General features: G+C 41.7%; 1 protein-coding gene across 3 annotated transcripts in view; it reads right to left on the bottom strand.

Annotated features, from left to right (window-relative positions):
• LOC126284473 (TRAF-type zinc finger domain-containing protein 1-like) overlaps positions 1–16188 on the bottom strand; it is a 79363-nt gene extending 63175 nt beyond the window's left edge. The window contains exons 1-3 of one of the 3 annotated variants that reach the window (XM_049983426.1): positions 15749–16188; positions 15471–15663; positions 6786–6978 (exon numbers count right to left, since the gene is read on the bottom strand). In XM_049983426.1, the coding sequence (XP_049839383.1) occupies positions 6786–6978; positions 15471–15663; positions 15749–15783 (421 nt within the window). In that variant the 5' untranslated portion in view covers positions 15784–16188. Of the gene's footprint in view, positions 1–6785; positions 6979–15260; positions 15405–15470; positions 15664–15748 lie in introns of those variants that run through there. The other 2 variants (XM_049983427.1, XM_049983428.1) reach the window with 2 other exon arrangements.
• Positions 16189–20095: the final 3907 nt, after the last annotated feature.

Genomic DNA, 20095 nt, shown 5'->3' with positions numbered 1-20095 from the left:
ACCGATTGCGGGAACAGGAGACGATAGTTGGGATGCCCAGGCAAGCTAAAAACATGGGCAGCATAAGCGGCCAGCAAACGTTGGCACCGTAACCGCAGGGGAGGGACACCAGCCTCCACTAGTATGCTGTCCACAGGGCTGGTCCGGAAGGCACCAGTGGCAAGTCGTATCCCACTGTGTAGTATTGGGTCCAGCACCCGCAACGCACATGGGGATGCTGAGCCATAAGCCTGTCTCCCATAGTCCACACGGGACTGGATTAACGCCTGGTAAAGCCGTAGGAGAGTAGATCGGTCGGTGCCCCACCTGGTGTGGCTCAGGCATGGCATAGCATTTAGATGCCGCCAACACGCCTGTTTAAGCTACCGAATATGAGGCAGCCAAGTCAACCGGGCATCAAAAACCACCCCCAAAAACCTATGTGACTCTACCACTGTAAGAAGCTCGCCGTCAAGATAAAGCCGCGGCTCCGGGTGAACAGTGAATCGCCGGCAGAAATGCATAACACAGGTCTTGGCTGCCGAAAACTGAAAACCATGCGCTACAGCCCAAGACTGCGCCTTTCGGATTGCACCCTGTAGCTGACGTTCAGCAGCTGCAATGCCAGTAGAGCTGTAGTAAAGTCGTCAGCATACAGGGAAGCGGAGACAGAATTTCCCACGGCCACAGCGAGCCCGTTAATGGCTATTAAAAACAGACAGACACTTAAAGCAGAACCCTGTGGCACACCGTTCTCCTGGAGTTGGGAGGGACTATATGAGGCCGCGATGTGCATGCGGAAGGTACGATACGACAGAAAATTGCGGATAAAGATCGGCAGAGGGCCCTGAAGACCCCACCCATGAAGCGTAGAAAGAATGAGATGACGCCATGTCGTATCATACGCCTTCCACATGTCGAAAGACAGCAACCAGATGCTGACGGCGGGCAAAGGCACTTACGGATGGCCGACTCCAGGCTCACGAGATTGTCGGCGGCAGAGCGGCCTTTACGGAACCCACCCTGAGACGGAGCCAGAAGGCCCCGAGACTCCAGTACCCAATTCAAGCCCCGGCTCACCATCCGTTCAAGCAACTTGCAAAGAATGTTGGTGAGGCTAATGGGACGATAGCTGTCCACCTCCAAAGGGTTCTTCCCTGGTTTCAGAATGGGAACAACAATACTTTCCCGCCATTGCGATGTAAACTCACCCTCGACCCAAATACGGTTGTAAAGGTCGAGGAGCCGTCACTGGCAGTCCACTAAAAGGTGTTTCAGCACCTGAGAGTGGATGCTATCTGGCCCAGGAGCGGTATCAGGGCAAACGGCTACGGCACTGCAAAATTCCCACTCACTGAATGGAACATTTTACGATTCTGGATGGTGGGTGTGAAACGAAAGGCTCCGATGTTCCGTCCGCTCTTTAATGGAGCGGAAGGTCAGGGGGTAATTCACAGAAGCGGAACTCATTGCAAAATGCACTGCCAAGCGGTTTGCAATGACGTCTGAGCCAGTACAAACTGCTCCATTCAGTGAGAGTCCAGGGATGCTGACAGCGGTCCCATAGCTGTAGACGCGTCGAATCTTGGCCCAGACCTGAGGTGGAGTGACATGGAGGCCAATGGTGGACACATACCGCTCCCAGCACTCCCACTTGCTTTGGCGGATAAGGAGGCGGGCTCGTGCACGCAGCCGTTTGAAGGTGATAAGGTGGTCTATGGAGGGATGGCGCTTGTGACGCTGGAACGCCCGCCGTCGATCTTTAATCGCTTCAGCAATCTCAGGCGACCACCAAGGCACAGTCCGCCGCCGAGGGGACCCAGAAGAACAGGGAATGGCGGCGACCCAGAAGAACGGGGAATGGCAAATTCGGCGGCAGTAACGATGCCTGTGGTGACCGACTGAATCACTGCATTAATGTCATTGTTAGAGAGAGGCTCAATAGCGGCAGTGGAGGAGAACAAGTCCCAGTCAGCCTTATTCATAGCCCATCTGCTAGGGTGCCCTGAAGGTTGACGCTGTGGCAGTGACAGGAAGATTGGAAAGTGGTCACTACCACACAGGTCGTCATGCACTCTCCATTGGACAGACGGTAAGAGGCTAGGGCTACAGATCGAAAGGCCAATGGCGGAGTATGTGCCATGTGCCACACTGATGTGTGTGAAGGCACCATCATTTAATGTCGAGAGAACGAGCTGCGCCATTAAATGCTCAACCGTGGCGCCTCACCTGTTGCCACTGACCCACCCCACAGAGGGTTATGGGCGTTAAAGTTGCCCAGTAACAAGAAAGTTGGCAGAAATTGGGCTATCAGAGCAGCCAAGACATGCTGTGCGACATCATCATCCGGTAGAAGGTAAAGACTGCAGACGTTAACAGCCTGTGGCGTCCACACCCGAAAAGCGACAGCCTCTAAAGAGCTGTGAAGAGAGTTCAGGACATATATGCAGACGCCACCAGACACCCTTTCATAAGCTGTCCGGTTCTTAAAATAACCCCGATAGCCACGGAGAGCGGGGGTTCACATTGCTGGAAACCAAGTTCCCTGCAGAGCAATGCAGAGGAAAGGGTGAAGGCTGATAAGTTGGCAGAGTTCAGCTAGATGTTGGAAGAAACTGGTGACGTTCCACTGGAGGATGGTGTTGTCCATGGCTGAGAAAGGCGTGACGGGAATGGGAAGATTACGCCACAGGGTCACCTGCTGCCTCCGATTGAGCACCTGGGATAGTGCTTTCCATGGTGTCTGAGGGACCGGCGAGATCGAGGTCCTCAGCGGATGCCAGAATCTCCACCTCGTCCTCCGACGCAGAGCTGGAAGGTTGCGGTGGGATGGCTGCCTCCGCGAGTTCCTTGGGCTTGGAGCTCTTCTTCTTGGGTTTCTCACGCCGTTCCTTGGGTCGCACTGGTTGGGAGGGCTTCACTGATTCAGTCTCCGGGACAGAGGAGGATCGTGAAGCCCTACGACCAGCTGATTGTGGGCACTTACGCCACTGTCGGTCGGCAGCCTTCCCGCTGGTGGAAACCTGGGAAGGGAGGGACCCAAGGGAGAGAAGCCGAAGAAGTTGGACACTTCTCTGGCATAAAAGTGGGGACGGACGTCCCCGATGGGTAGGATGATGTTGCTCCTGAGGTAGGTGGCGCAGGAGCAACCCGTTGGGGAGGCCCCCCCCCCCCCCCCCCCACTGGTGAGGGGGCAGGAGGAGTTTTACTACTCGTTGATCTGGCCGCAATTCGAGAAACGGACGGGGCTAGCACAGGTGTTGTAGCAGCAGCGTAGGAAGATGTCATTCTCACAGGATGGAGTCGGTCGTATTTCCTTTTGGCCTCAGTATAGGTCAGTCGGTTCAGGGTCTTGTATTCCATGATTTTACGCTCTTTCTAGAAGATTGGGCAGTCTGGCGAGCAAGGTGAATGGTGCTACCCGCAGTTGACACAGATGGGAGGCGGGGCACATGGCGTATTGGGATGTGATGGGCGTCCGCAATCTCGACATGTGAGGCTGGAAGTGCAGTGAGAAGACATATGGCCAAACTTCCAGCACTTAAAGCACTACATCGGGGGAGGGATATAGGGCTTAACGTCACATCGGTAGACCATCACCTTGACCTTTTCCGGTAATGTATCCCCTTCAAAGGCTGAGATGAAGGTACCGGTAGCGATCTGATTTTCCTTCTGACCCCGATGCACGGCGGACGAAATGTACACCTCGGCGCTCTAAATTGGCGCGCAGCTCGTCATCAGACTGCAAAAGAAGATCCCTATGGTGAATAACTCCCTGGACCATATTTAAATTCTTATGGGGTGTTATCGTAACGGCAACATCCCCCAACTTGTCACAAGCGAGTAACCGTCGTGACAGGGCAGAAGATGCTGTTTGTATCAGGACTGACTCAGAGTGCATTTTTGACAAGCCCTCCATCTCCCCAATGCTCTACGAAGAACTGAGGCTTTGTGGAGAGAAGAGACTCCCCATCAGCTCTCGTACATACTAAGAATTGGGGCGAATAACTACTACTGCCATCCTGAGACTTACGTTCCTCCCACGGTGTGGCCAGGGAGTGAAACGTTTTCGGATCGTACTTCTGAGCGTTAAACTGAGCCCGAGAACGCTTAGAGACTGCTGGCGGCTGGCCACCAGCGAGAGACGATGTACCACGGTTCATAGCGGGTCATCCGCCCTGATGCCATCTACTCCGACCAAGGGCCCTCCCCACAGGCGCCATCCAGCCACGGCAAGAGCCACCTGGCAGTATGGCCATTGCCGGGAGTCCCGATACCCCAGGAGGATCTACTCCTTGGCATATGTGGGGAGTTAACGGCGCAGGCATCAGTAGAGCGATCCCTGTGTTGTCAGGGAGCTACAACCAACAGGGTACATGGCGGCCCCACCACAACGGACTGGCTACCGTGCTGGATGTTAGGTAACACGTGGTCCATGGTCGCCGTCAGTGCAGAAAGAGGCACTGCACAGTGCAAGGTGTAATCTGCACACAGAAACAGAGTCATGCCCAAGAGATGGAGAGTGGGCAGGACTGCAATTCAATGGCAGATAAGCTGGCGAAAGGTCTGATCGCAATATGGACACAATGCACCAAGTAAGGCGCCGTTCCCCAATAGGATCGCTCTTCAGAAAATTTTGAGAGATGGAAGTGAAACCCAACAGGGGACCATCACATAAGGCCGAAAAGTTTGAGACTCCTTTTAGTCGCCTCTTACGACAGGCAGAAATACCGCGGGCCTATTCTAACCCTCGAACCCACAGGGGGATACAGCATATTTAGCATAGTCTGCAATTTATGAGGAAATTTAGGGTACTGATGAAGAACTGTATAGATGTGTTGCTATGGTCCACTGCTGATTCCTTTTAAAGTGCGAAAACCAGCATCCTTAACATAGGTGCCATGTCCGATAGCTGTGTAACAGCAGCCACAGGTAGATTTCTGTACCACAGGTTCCCAAATCTGATAAGCGCTTCTTTACTCACGATCCCAAGCCTGATGATAGATTTCCATATGTGTCAGAGACCGAAGATAGAAACGGTCTCTTTTAGGACTCTTAAGCTTATGTTTATGTCACACTACATGAACATTTTTTTTTTTTTTTTTTTTTTTTTTTTTTTTACAGGTTTACGTAATTTGCTGTAGCATGTCACAAGGAAAACCATACTGCTGGCCAGATGATGTCACTGATGGGAATGTTTGAGAAGAAGTTTTAATAAAACAGAAACCATAAAATTACACTTTTCATATGTGATTACCTCAAATTATTAGAGCCACAAAAAAGAGAGACCTGTTTTTTCCTTATTCTATTTCATATTTTTATAAATGCATTTTGAAGAGCTGAATGCTGTAGAGATGTCTTAAAAAAAGAACTAATTATTTGCAGTTTTTGTGGCTACAACTCATTTCATGGCCATCAGGACTTTTGATATTACTTTCCACAGATGAAACTAAAAAATATTGTGGGACATAATAAAAGATGCCAGATTTAATTTGAGTACTTGTAAAATATAGACCCCATTTTCAATGCACTCCCGCAGTGGCCTCATTTTTTAGGGCCTTTCAAAACCACATACAGTTTCTTTTAGGTAGTTTAGAACATGTTTTTTTCCCAATAAAAAGAGTTTATATGAGTTTACAGAAGACTCTTGTTTATAAAAGTAGTCCAAAAATAACAATGTTTGGTGTTCTTAGAAAAATCGCCATCTCTGCCCTCAATCTGTAGGAGAATGAAATTTTATTTGTATTGGTAATCTGTTGCGTGTAAAGTTTCATGTTTATTCTGCACTTATTTTTGGAGATACAGAAAACTAAACTTCACATTTCTTTTGAGTGTGTATTTTTTTGGCCAATGCTCCTTAAAATTATCCACTGAAAATTGCTCATGAAATTATTATTACCCCCTTTTTTTTAAAAAAATAAATAAATAAATAAATAAATGCTCGAGAGAGTATGATAGTCGTATGAGATGACCTAGTTCTGTTTCTTTCACAAAAATACTACTGGAGATATTACATCTCAAAAATTCAAATATGCACTGCTGATAGCGGTGCTATGGAGTCAAAACAATGGTTATATCTCTGAAGTATTGAACTGGTGATCGTGAAAACAGAACATTTTGAAACCAATATTTGGATGTTGGTGTTCTATTTATACAAAGCATCAAATCTTAACTTACCGAGAGCCTCAACTACCTTTGTGACCCACAAAGCTGCCTGCAGCCCCCTGTGGATCCCTGCTATAGGGGCCGATTACAGCACACAAAGAGGCATTTAATAATAACAATTTGTAGAAGATAGGTTTGGAGGTAGAACCACAGTTCTGTTGTTGAATAACCACCATGTTGGGGGCAGCTCGTGTGCAAATCAACTGCAACTTTGCCACCCACTGTACTGGCATAACCATGATTTTGTTCTTTTATTATGACTCTCATTACAATGTAGCCTGAGTAAAAAGGACTCCAAGTCATGCAAAGAAAGGCTTCTACCTGGCAGTAACAAAACGCTTAAGGTGATAAACTGAGGTAGCCCTCATTGTTTCATACACAAATTCAAATTCCAAATCAAAGTTTCCGACACTAATTTTAGCAGCCTCTTCATGTTCCAGCCATAGCTGTTTCTGCACAACTTTTTAATTTTCAACTACAGCTTTTATTGTGATAAAAACAGTACAGAAACCATCTTCAGATATCACTCAAACAATGGCAAAAATACACATATGGTGGTGGTAATAGTGACTTATGTACCACAGAACAGCCCCCACCCCCCAAACCCACACATTTAAGAAGAAATACAATAGGATTCTTACCATCTTCCAGTTTCAAGAACCCATGATTTGTGTCTCTGTGCAGTTGCTGATACTTTAGCATTACATACTCTCCACAGTCTTCGCATTTTTCTGTTCGGCTACCACAGTAATTCTCATGTTCCGCAAGGTCTGCAGCTTTTGTCTCTATATGACAATAGCTGCAGCATATCTCACGCCTTGAGCATGAAGAATTCTGAAATGACATAATGATTTGAAATTAGATAACTACAACACGAGAAAACAAACAAGACATTATAAGTAGGTAGCAGGAAGAATTTGAAGAACGAGCAACAAAATAGCAGTTCAACAGAACTGAATTCTTTCTAATAAAGCTTCTAGGCTGTTCTGGTAAATCGTCTCTCTCTGGCCCAATACTATCAATGACATAAATGTATTAATCACTGATCCAAGACTAAAATCTTCATGTCTTCAATTATGCTTAAACTGTAAGGCCGATCCATAAATACTGCACACTTTTTCCTTTACATACACAATGAATGATTATACAATATCTATTTTGATCACTCAATATATAGCCTTTCTGCCTCTCGGCTGACAGTTAAGGTACCGGAGACCGAACTAGAATACATTTCAAGCACACATACTGTCAAAGCTGCACAATATTTCTGAAATAAATGATCGTCAAATTTCCTGATAGTTTATCTTAAGCATCAGTAGGATTGATTGATTTTCTCAACCTACTTGACAAGTTTACACCATGATATCCAAATAAAACAGATAATAATTTACTTATAGCACTACTTTTTACTGTTCCACATATAAATTGAACAATATGTTTTCCATACACCACACTAACTATGAATGAAAACGGCACCTTCATTTAATTTCTCTATTGCTAATAATTATTATCTACAGCAATCAAATGTGGTTTCAATTTAAAAAAAAAAAAAAAAAAAAAAAAAAAAAAAAAAAAAAAAAAAAGATTTTATTTGGAAACTGCTTATATTAACTGCAGAATCTGAAAATTAGGTTTGGTATGGCAGTGTACTATGGGTAGGCTTGTCTGAGACCCCAACTACCCCACCTGAGAGCTTATGACGTGGGAATTCTTGCCCTGGTAAAGAGTGCTGATCATGAAGGGACTCGGGCAATCCCTGTACACTAGGGCGCTCATACAGCTACTTGCATACCCACACCATCTTATATGTAGTTGGGATGTATAAACAACAATTTCAACCTGAGAGACTCAGCAGCTTATTAATGCAAAATTAAGAAAAAAGTTTAGAATTATTCTTTGGTGAGAATTATTGTGTAGATGTCGAAAATTATTAGTATTTGCTGAGAGCAATACCACGTTAGCCCTTATAAATTCATCTACATATATAAATAAAATAGAAAGAAACTTCCACATGGGAAAAATATATTAAAAACAAAGATTCCAAGACTTACCAAGCGGGAAAGTGCCGGCAGACAGGCACAATGAACAAAACACACACACAGAATTACTAGCTTTCGCAACTGATGGTTGCTTCTTCAGGAAGGAGAGGGAAAGACGAAAGGATGTGGGTTTTAAGGGAGAGGGTAAGGAGTCATTCCAATCCCGGGAGCAGAAAGACTTCCCTTAGGGGGGGAAAAAAAAGGACAGGTGTACACTCGCACGCACACACGCACACACGCACACACACACACACACACACACACACACACACACACACACACACACACACAAGCATGTCTGCTTGTGTCTGTGTATGTGCGGATGGATGTGTGTGTGTGTGTGTGTGTGTGTGTGTGTGTGTGTGTGTGTGTGTGTGTGTGTGTGTGCGCGCGCGCGTGCGAGTGTACACCTGTCCTTTGTTTTCCCCCTAAGGGAAGTCTTTCCGCTCCCGAGATTGGAATGACTCCTTACCCTCTCCCTTAAAACTCACATCCTTTCGTCTTTCCCTCTCCTTCCTGAAGAAGCAACCATCGGTTGCGAAAGCTAGTAATTCTGTGTGCGTGTTTAGTTCATTGTGCCTGTCTGCCGGCGCTTTCCCGCTTGGTAAGTCTTGGAATCTTTGTTTTTAATATATTTTTCCCATGTGGAAGTTTCTTTCTATTTTATTTACATCTACATATATATTTACACTGAAGCACCAAAGAAACGGGTATAGGCATGTGTATTCAAATACACATATATGCAAACAGGCAGAATAAGGCACAGCAGTCGGCAACACCTATATAAGACACCAAAAGTCTGATACAGCTGTTAAGATTGGTTACTGCTGAGTTTGAATGTGGTACTACAGTCGGCGCACAAGCTATTGGACACAGCATCTCCGAGGTAGCTACCAAGTAGAGATATTCCCGGTACGACCATTTCACGAGTTGATGACTTGAAACATGTTGCCTGGTCGTTTCAAATAGTACTGAGCTGGTGGATGGGTACGGTTATGCGGAGAACCTCATGAATCCAAGGTCCCTGCATGTCAACAAGGGACTGTTCAAGTTGGTGGAGGCTTTATAATGGTGTGGGACATGTGCACTGGAAGTTATATGGGACCCCAACACATCTAGATAAGACTCTTACAAGTGACACGCGCATAAGCATCATGTCTCATCATCTGCGTTCATTCATGTCCACTGCGCATTCCGACGAACTTTGGTAATTTCACCAGGGCAATGCGTCACCCAACACATCCAGAACTGCTGCAGAGTGGCTCCAGAAACACTTCGAGTTTAAACACTTCTGCTAGCCACCAAACTCCACAGACATGAACATTATTCAGAATGTTTGGGATGTCTTGCAATGTGCTGCACTCCACCCCTTCATACTCTTACGGATTTATGGACAGCATTGCACGATTCATAGCATCAGTTCCCTCCAGCACTACTTCAGACATTAGTCAAGTCCATGCCATGCTGTATTGTAGTATTTCTGCGTGCTCGCAGGGGTCCTACACGATATTAAGCAGGTATACCAGTTTCTTTGGCTCTTCGGTGTATATTATGCTTCCACTTCCCTCTTCTGTTCATGAATGATGTTCAGCAAGAAGTCTCATACGAGGCCTAATTTTGGAAAAATTAGATCTCTCCAATTTCCTCATTACAGCCATCTGCAAAAGGTATACTGAAGGAGGTGAAATGTTGCCTATCTCTTCTTATAACATCTCCATGACATGTAACATCATGTACCATCTGGCAGTCTGATGAGTATTTCCACAACATTCTCGCATTTAATAATTGAACTCTTAAAGAAACATGCCATTCTCCACATCTTCTCTCTTTCTCCTATTGATTATACCTGATAAGGCTCCCGGACTGACAAGTTAAGTCCAGCAGTATGTAAAAGGAGAGTAATACATTCTCTTTTATGAATGAATCATATTTTCTTATGATTGTTCCAATGACTTTCAATTTGGGATCTGCAGTCCTACTTTTAGTTTTATATGGCTGCTTTACTTTAGATTACTCCAGATGCATACATCTACAAATTTAATAGTTTTTACTGTGATTTGTTATAAATATTACATCACAGGGGTAATTAGTACTTACAACTACTTATGCACACTACTTTACTTTTATGCATACTGAGAGTCTATTTCCAATCCCCCCCCCACCATGTGTCGATTCTCTGCAGGTTGTCCTGCATTTTGCTGCTGGTTTTTGACTTCACTCCTTTCCCGTATACATTAGCATCATCTGCAAACACCTCACGGAGCTTCTGACACCATCCATCAGATCATTTATATGTATTTCTAATGTTAACAGCCCTGTATCACTCCCTCGGGGTACTCAAGAAGTTAATTTTGCAAGTGAAGATCTCACCCATTAACATTGACATTTTGAGCACTACCAGGTAGGAAGTCCCGAATCTAGTCACAAAGCTTGATCAATATTCCATAATCTCGTATTTATCACAAAGAAATAGTGTACAACTGTACTACATGCCTCCTGAAAGGGGAGCCATTATCAGTAGCCCTCTGGGTCTCTCTGAGAACAGAGATGTAGATGTAGTGAGTTGAGTTTTACAAGATCTGTGTGTCCAGAATCCACACTGCCTCCTTTAGATAAGATTTTTCTTCTGAAAAAGTCAAATATTAAATGAACTTTGCAGGAACCAAAAATGAGACCAAGTACACTTTATCAAGCATTAAAGAAACTGTACAGGCCACAACAGTCCTAAACTGGAAGCAAACTTATGTAGGTAAAATGTTGCCAGTTCGATTAAGCAGCATAATTTCAGCACCTTAGAAAATGATCGTCTTACGAACTGGGGTTATCATTTTCTTCAGACCCTATGCACACATCAGTCCAAATCTGTCTTCATACCCTTTAGTGTTCGGAACTTTTGCAGGGCTACTAGCGCACAGTCATCATTCTTGTGCAAGAGCTTTACCAGCAGTGTGAGATTCTTCACAGAGACAGTCACGTTGGGTGTATGCGATGCAAACTGAGGGTACGCCCATGTGCCTGTCAATGTGTATTTTGATGCTTACAGCACTACCTATTACTCAAATTTGCATTAATTTCTTTTTGTTCACTACCTTTCCGATCTGTGTCAATAATATGTTGTTCAAATTTGACATCATTTTCAGCAGTGCTTTTCTTTCTACAGCATTTTGAAACTGGAACTTTAACTATGGACACCCTGTATACCTCCCCCTCAAAGTTAAAACAGTTATGTGTGAGCATGTAATAAGTTGGTGGGTTTTGAGCAATGAAGACAGCATAACACGGGCATGGGGTATATAGATGTTGTAGGGAAGTAGCATCAACAGTGAGCAGGGATCCAAGTGGTGATGAGGTGAGAGTCACTGAGATAATGGTTAATATCTTCAATTTCAGGTACTAGGATGCAGCTTTGAAGGTGTTGGTTGGCATAAGTTTATAACAACAAATTTCAAAAGTAAAATATTTACAGTTGAATTCACGTGCCAAGAAAAATAAAGGTAAAAAGCTAATTTAGGAATGTCCTTTTGATTTAAATATAGAACCAAGACCAACAGTTGTCCACAGAATGCAGCAAAACACTGCCACACCTATTGATTAACTCAAAATAGTTTAGACAATGAAATGGATCACATTTGTAACGAAATTTTCAAGTGTTCTACAATCAAAGTCTATACAAATTTTGAACTGTTACTAGGCACATTACATAGCATACTTATTTGGGATTGTACTGTTTTATGGACACATTAAACTGCCACTTCAAACACTTTATTGGAGACTGAAAAAGGTACTAACAACTGTGCTGTCTCTACAGCTGTAATAAGGAAATTGATTTGAAACTACACACACATTTCTACATCTGAATGATGGATGATTTAGAAATTGATTCACCAGGTAAGTATATGAAATAGGCTACTAATATTAAGTTCAAGCAATATTCTGTACCCATGGGTTCCACTTTCTTTTGGCCAAGACCATTGAACTAAACTGGGAGTGGTGGGGGCATTTGATGGCAGTTCATTAGAGGAAAACCTATAAGATTTGGTTTTAAATTTTGTTTTAGTGCAAAGTCTTACAGTTATCTAGTAAAGTTCTCACTCTATACAGGAAACGATGATACGTATATCAGCAAAATGTTGGGCACTTCAGTTACTGAAAAGCTTTCCACAAGTTTTATTTAACCTGGAAGCTGCATTTATCCAGATAAATATTTCATTTCTCTGTCTCTGTTGCCTTTGCACAAGAAATGCTTCACTTACAAACCTTGCCAAAAGTCCACGTGGTTCCCCTCATGCAGTACAAACTTTGGGCAATGAAATTACTCTTCTGGGATGGAATGATGGTAGTCCGGTGACAAGTGGTATAAACATATCAGAAGATGCTAATCCACACCCTATAGTGGCAAACATAGAATGCAGTTAAGCATTTATGCATTCCTCAACCAACTATCGTTCATCTCTGCAACCATGCTATGGGAGTAGCAGATCTCTTCACCAGCATCAAATCCTATACACAATTTGAGTCAGATCAAATATGTGGTGGTGGCCCTATTGCACATTCTGCCAAAGTGATGCGATGGTCAACATGTGATTTTTATACTGGAACTTTCACCAGGTATTTCCTATTTAGGTTTGATGTGAGGAACAACACTGGGATTATCAACAGCTCTGAAGATAAGAACACCAAGTGCTATAACCCTGAGCAGAATGAACTTAGTACCTCCAAATATCCATTATAATGGAGTACACCACCTTGTTAAAATACAATCTACTAAGTGTTATCATGCATCTTGTGAAATGTGTTACATTCCATGCTGCAAAGTCTAATGTAAGGTTACATCTTGATAAATGGTTTGTGAATCATCAGGTATTTCAGGTATTACTATGTATAATGCAGTGGCCGACAGCCTTCACTTAAAGACCGAGAGCAGCGGCAGTTACGTTGTGTTGTCAGTGTTAATAAACAAGCAACACTGGGCTAAATAAATACAGAAATGAATGTGGGCCATACGACAAACATCTGTTAGGGCAGTGCGCCGAAATTTTGGGTTAATGAGCTATGGCAGCAGATGACAGTCACAAATGCCTCTACTAACAGTACGACATTGTATGCAGAACCTCTCCTCAGCTTGTGACCATTTCGGGTTGGACCCTAGATGACCAGAAAACTGTGACCTGCTTAGCTGAGTTCCGATTTCAGTTGGTAAGAGTGGATGGTAGGGTTTGAGCATGGCACATACCAAATAAAGCCATGGACCCAACTTGTCAATAAGGCACTGTGCAAGCTGGTGGTGGCTCCATAATCGTGTGGACTGTCTTTTCATTGAATGGAGTGGGTCCTCTGGTTCAACTGAACCAATCATTGGCTGGAAATGGGTATGTTCAGCTTCTTGGAGACCTTGTACAGTCATTCACAACTTTACGTTTCCAAACAACAATGGAATTTTTGTGGATGACAATGTGCACGTTACCGAGCCACAACTTTCACAATTAGCTTGAAGAATATTCTGGACACTTTAAGCAAATGATTTAGCCACCCAGATCGCTTGACACAAATTCTATCATAAATTTATGGAACATAACCGAGAGATCAGTTTGCGCACAAAACCCTGTACCAGCAACAGTTTTGGATGGCTATACAGGCAGCATGGCTCAATATTTCTGCAGGGGACTTACAGTGACTTATTGAGTTCACATTGTGTTGAGTTGCTGCACTATGCCGGGCAAAAGGAAGTCGAACACAATATTTGGAGGTTCCCCATGACTTCTGTCATCCCAATTTACATTAGAGTTCATTAGACACAATGGTAAAGGGGCCAAACAAAATACAATTTTCAAAAATAATAATGAATGCCATGCTTACGCACCAAAAAAAATTACACAATAATTACTCAAAATTAGAAAAAAATGGTGTATTGAGGCATTAATCAGTTAATTGGCTGAGAGGAAACCAAAATTTGGATAGACCATAGCCAAGTACATAGCTAATTTAAAGTTAACAGGGGGAGGAGAGAATTGTATTTGTAATTATTTTGTTGACTTCTTGACAAAAATAAACAATGTCAAGCACATGACATAAAATATTATTCTTATATTTATTTCTCTGGCCAGCATAAAGATTTTTTTTAATGTCCATCAGCCGTTCACTTATGTAATAAAGTGGCACACCTACAGCGGTCCTTACAATGTACCAGATTTGGTGCTTCAGTGTGCCATCTTCAGGCCTTAAGTCATGCTGGCGGAGGGGGTGGGGTAATGTCTATCATAAACATAATTCAACAGTTGGTAGTTGATGGCTGGAGAGACAATGTCGTCATTACAGGTAGTCTGCGAAAACCAGTTCATAGGTGTTGGCCACTGATGAATTGTACATACAATTGGAGTTAACCCCTTAGCATCAGTTAAGGCCTGATGATGGTGCACTGAAGCACCAAAACTGGTAACCATATAATAAATAACATCGTAAAGACGGCAGTAAGTATTCCATTTTATTACATAAAGAATTTGTCAGGAACACGCATTCCACCAGGCAGAGAGAAATATTAATTCCATTAAACAAATAAATTTGAAGAGCACACCACAAAACAACTTATTATTAATGATGAATAGAAAACGCAATAACTCAGACAATGGTTCATCAATTCACCAGAATCAGCCTACAAACTTGCAAAAATTTACACTAGATATGGAGCTCTTGGCACTCAATGGAAGCAAAAAGGTTCAACCACCTCCTTTCAGGACTATCATTTCCACAGGCATAAAGGTGAAAATCAGTAGGTATCATTATCTTGCCATAATTTTTGATTGGTCACACGAATCTCAAACCAATACAAAAAAATAAGAGAATCATTTGCTGAAATAGCAAATCTGTTGAAGCATGAATACGTGTCTACCAAAATTTAAGGATGACAAGGCAATTTGATGTTCGATGGTTACTTGTCTACGTTAGCAGAATTTAACAAAAAAAACATCATCAGTGATGTGAACTAGAAAACACAAGGTAGGCCAACCACTAAATATAACAACATTCAACATGCCACCATCAACTATCGCAAAAATAAGTTACGTACACACACATACGAACCGCTATTATCATTTAACAACTGTTTTCAGAAACTGGTAGAATTCATCCATGCATGAATGCGACAGAAGACTTAGTAAATTACGTATAAAGCGCAGAGTCCACTGATGAACAGTCAAGACTTCCGCAAACCTCTACCATTTCTAACCCGGAAATAAAACGGTTTAAAAATACAACACAAAATTCCAGAAGCACTTGTAATAAACAACACACCTTATGTTCTTGCAAATATCTTTGTTCCAACTGAAGACCACAGTCCGGACATTCGACTATGGAATGAAAATTCGCATTGTGAGCCGCATATTCACTATGCGGAACTGGCTCATCACACTTCTGGCAAAGAGCAAGCTTTCGCTGACAGTGAATTATATGCATCATGAAATTTCCCCCTGGGATTTCTCTTTTGCTAAAACAAAAACATGGTTATTACTTCAACATTCAATTCGTCTGTTAGCGCGCCGTATGACAGCTATGCTACTAACCTAACTTACCAATTAGAACAATACTTCACTTCGTTTTCATTCATTGTCGCTCAATAATTTAAGCAATGATGCGATCTATATTTGCTAAAACCCTCTATTACAAGATACCTTACATTCACACTTCTCTGCACTGATACAAACTACGCTCGTTAGTGCGGGGGAGCCCTGTCACAGTCTTTACAATTTTCAAAGCACTCCGCTTACCGTTCTTAAATATATTCGCTCAGGATGCAGTACTAGTAGGAGTTGACCGATTCAAACAATGGTAGTACTTGTAGTATCGGCACAAATTAAAATAAACCGTACTGCTAAAAATAGCTATGCTTGTGTAAGACCTTTAATTGTTTAATGAAATTGTATTCAACGTTCTAGACAAAAACGGGAACGACAGTGGCATATTCGTCAGTTGTTCTACACGCGGTCTAATTACTTGGACGACAAAGTACACTGCTCTAATTTAGATATTTTTAGACCATGTCCCTCGTGCGGAATTTGCTGTCCTCGACACCGTCCCGAATCTACTTAGCTTGTAAAAATAGACAAATCATTCGTGTCGAAGATTTTAACCCGTTTTGCTTAGTAAAAAAGTTTATCCCCTGCACAATAGTCAGGTTTTGTTGTTGGACTCCACTTTACATGATTTTCATTGATGGCCTTTTTTCCAGTGGGCTATATTTACATGATACACTCATTTTATTCTCAAAAAAATGTAGATGGAAAAAAATCAGCATTCCCGCATTTATACGCTGTCGTAGCCATACTATATTCGGACGAAATCAATACGGGCATTTTCAAGAAAGCTCGCTATATTAACATTGCGTATCGACAACACCACAGAATCATAATCTGTTGAACGTGGTTTCAATTACATTTCATATAGATGGCTAAAAAGTTTATATGCTAGAAGCCAATAAAAAGGGAAAAAAACCATTTCAAATAATGCCTTTTACTCCTACGCGCGGACTACATTGTAGGAAATCGCTTGCTCCACATTTTAAGAACCTGGACCTTGCGCAAAATGCTAGTGAAGCACTCTTTCTGACTTTAAAAATATGGTAGAGTGAACTTAAGTCTGCCGAAACTGGTGCATATTTCTTCTATAGACTTATTACACTCTCCAGACATTTATTTGCAGAATAATTCAACGCAAAAAAAAGTTATCAACTTCCCGTAGTTAGTCTGTGCTACCTACAGATCCACAGTCCGCATTGGATTTGTTATTGGCAGCAGGTGTGGTCACAGCCTGCGAAAGGGAGCCTGGAGAGTATTCGCTACAATTAGGCAGGTGCAAGCCTATTTGTGTGGGTAAGAAACAAAGTATCATGTGTTAAACAGCTAGTAATTTTATACAACTGCCATTTTTGAGGTTCTTAGTTTTCATTATACTTTATGCTCTGAACATTTATCTGATAAAATTTGGAAATGGGTCTGTCTCTCATCATTTAGTTGATTCAGACTCCATGAATTAAAGTACATCAGTTTCTTATGCACTGCACTATCTCCCAAAGACTTTCTAGTTTCGAATCAATTACTTGTGTAAGCTTTCGAAACGTGGTGCTATAGAAGAATGCTGAAGATTAGATGGGTAGATCACATAACTAATGAGGAGAATTGGGAAGAATAGGAGTTTGTGACACAACTTGACTAGAAGAAGGGACTGGTTGGTAGGGCATGTTCTGAGGCATCAAGGGATCACAAATTTAGCGTTGGAGGGCAGTGTGGAGGGTAAAAATCGTAGAGGGAGACAAAGAGATGAATACACTAAGCAGATTCAGAAGGATGTAGATTGCAGTAAGTACTGAGAGATGAAGAAGCTTGCACAGGATAGAGTAGCATGGAGAGCTGCTGCATCAAACCAATCTCAGGACTGAAGACCACAACAGCAACAACAACATAAAAATACAAATCCTATTGGATCTACACTTAAAAACCTCCGAGTTTGTTGTAGTTGTGAGCTCTACCAAAGACAATTCTTATTAGATCAGCATGGTGGGACTAAAACTATTTTAATCTAAACATTTTTATACATGGTAATTATTTAAAAAATGCAATGTGAGAAAGTAACTATAAGAAAAATGAAAGTGAAAACAAAGGTTAGAAAAATGCTCTGTGAAATATGTCAGACTAGCTGCTTACTGCTTAAAGCACATGAATGAGTGTGAGCACTGAATGTCTTGCATACCTGTATTTTGAGTGTGACATGTAGACAGATGTGGAGCAAATCAGTAAACGTGTTTACACTTTTAAAATATATTATTTTCCAAACTTGTCAGTTTTTGAAAAATGCAGATATCTTAAAACTAAGAGTATTAAAAATGAAAAGGAATTCTAGAAAATTAGTAGTTTTGTGTAACATGCTTGTCAGTGGGCCCGTCCTTGTAGGGAGGCCTGCAGGAAACATTCCAGCTGGGAAAGGCACACATTTGCTGGCCTACCATGTCTGCTGTCAACAACAAGATTTGTGACTTCAAAGATAGCATCAAGAACCACATGTTCCTATCATGTCTTTCTTGCATATTAAAACATAATTTGACTCATTCCATGTCACTGAAGGTTGTCCTTTCTCGATAGGATCCATAGAACATGATGAATGAATTAATTAATGACCAGAAAATTGCATAAGGCAAGACATAAAGAGAAAAAAAAAATGACTTGACTTTCCAGATGTCAGCAGAAAGAAACAGCATTCCCCTCTCTGACTCACACTTGGAGTCTGTGGGTATGCATTCACACTTATAGTGTTAAGTGAAATATTCGTAACGATAATTGGACACAATGAGTTTGTTTTGTGTAAATTATAACAATGTCAAAATTACTGGTGTTTGTTGAAATTATAGATCTTAAATAAATTTCATGTGCATTTTCTTGTCAAATTTTGGAGCAAATCCTTTTCAAATGAGATATTTTCATGCACTGCTATTTTTTGGCAGCAACAGTAAAGCAATGTGTTAAATGTGGATGTAAACAAATAATTGTAATTATTATTATGTATTAAAACATTTCATTGTTATTGGGGGTAGACATCAGGTTGTATGAGGAGGAAGAGGCAGTAACCTGTAACTCTCTGAACCAAACCATGGATCCTTATGTTGCCATACACACACCCAATACCTCATAAAACTCATTATCACTTACTTGTTGATGCAAACTGCAACTGTGGTTTAAATTGAAGCTTTGTTTGAGCATAATACGTAACCAGTCACCTTTTTAAATTCTAGATACAATTTATTTTTCGTACCATTAACTAGTTTTCAGTCAATGTAGGCTCACCATCAGTTGCACATATAACAGGAACATTATCAGGACAATGGGCAGCTACACGCTGTGTGACATGCTGGCAAAAATAACAGAAATTTTGTGTTTTATAAACTTGCAGTTGTTGGCAATTAAATTTTAAGTATTTCAGCTAGCTTCACGACCACATCTAGCAGCACATGGTCCATTCCTGTAACATCTACATCTAAAGATGAGTCCATTGTGCCTGTTAATGGTAGAGAAAGTAAACTGTATCAAAAATTTTAAAAAAAGGACTTGTTGCACATTACAACCAATTAAATCAACAACTATCCATCATATTTATCCCAATGACACACAAATTATAATCAAGTCCACAGGTAAACAGTAATCATATTTTTTTTAAAAAAAGTTGGTTATTTTGCATAACCAAACTACAATGCTTACCAAAGAAGAAATTCCTGTGTTGGTCCATTTCTAAACTGAGTCCAGATTTCCTCAGAGAAAAAAAAACCACAAATATTAGTCTTGTAATAGACCAAGTACCACTAACATCCTTTTATGCTGGATATTAAGCAAAGTGTAATGTCTTCTTCTTCTTTGTGGAAGTGCAAGGTGTAATGCATACAAATGCCTTATTCTTGTCCAAAAAAAAAAAAAAAAACTACGTTGAATCAAAATGAATGACTAAACATATTACACTCTATATTCTCTCTACCTTCCCCTGGGTTGTGCACTGTTTGCCACCAGCTACTGTATGCCACCATAGTAAGTAGACCTTCAAAAACTTAGTACTGAAACAGTTGAGCAGCTGTAAACTGCACGAGTTTGGATCACCAATATTAGTAATAGCAAAATTTTGATTCCAATCAGAAATAACAGCAACTGCACAATTTCTCTTTACCAATCAAATAGTTTATTTACATATATCCAGTTTTAATACAGTCAAGACTTCAAAATACTCCTTTGCTTAAGTTCCAGAGAACCTCAATTTCCTATTTTCTTTCAGATAGGGGTAATAATATCTGCATAGTATTAGTAACAGAAATTTGGCTGAAACTGGAAGTGCATAGCAATGGAATCCCTAATTCAGAATGTAATCTGCATTGCAAGGATGGGCTA

This window comes from Schistocerca gregaria, chromosome 8 (assembly GCF_023897955.1).
Source record: "Schistocerca gregaria isolate iqSchGreg1 chromosome 8, iqSchGreg1.2, whole genome shotgun sequence".
Lineage (NCBI taxonomy): Eukaryota > Metazoa > Arthropoda > Insecta > Orthoptera > Acrididae > Schistocerca > Schistocerca gregaria.
This window is presented reverse-complemented; position numbering and strand designations above follow the sequence as displayed.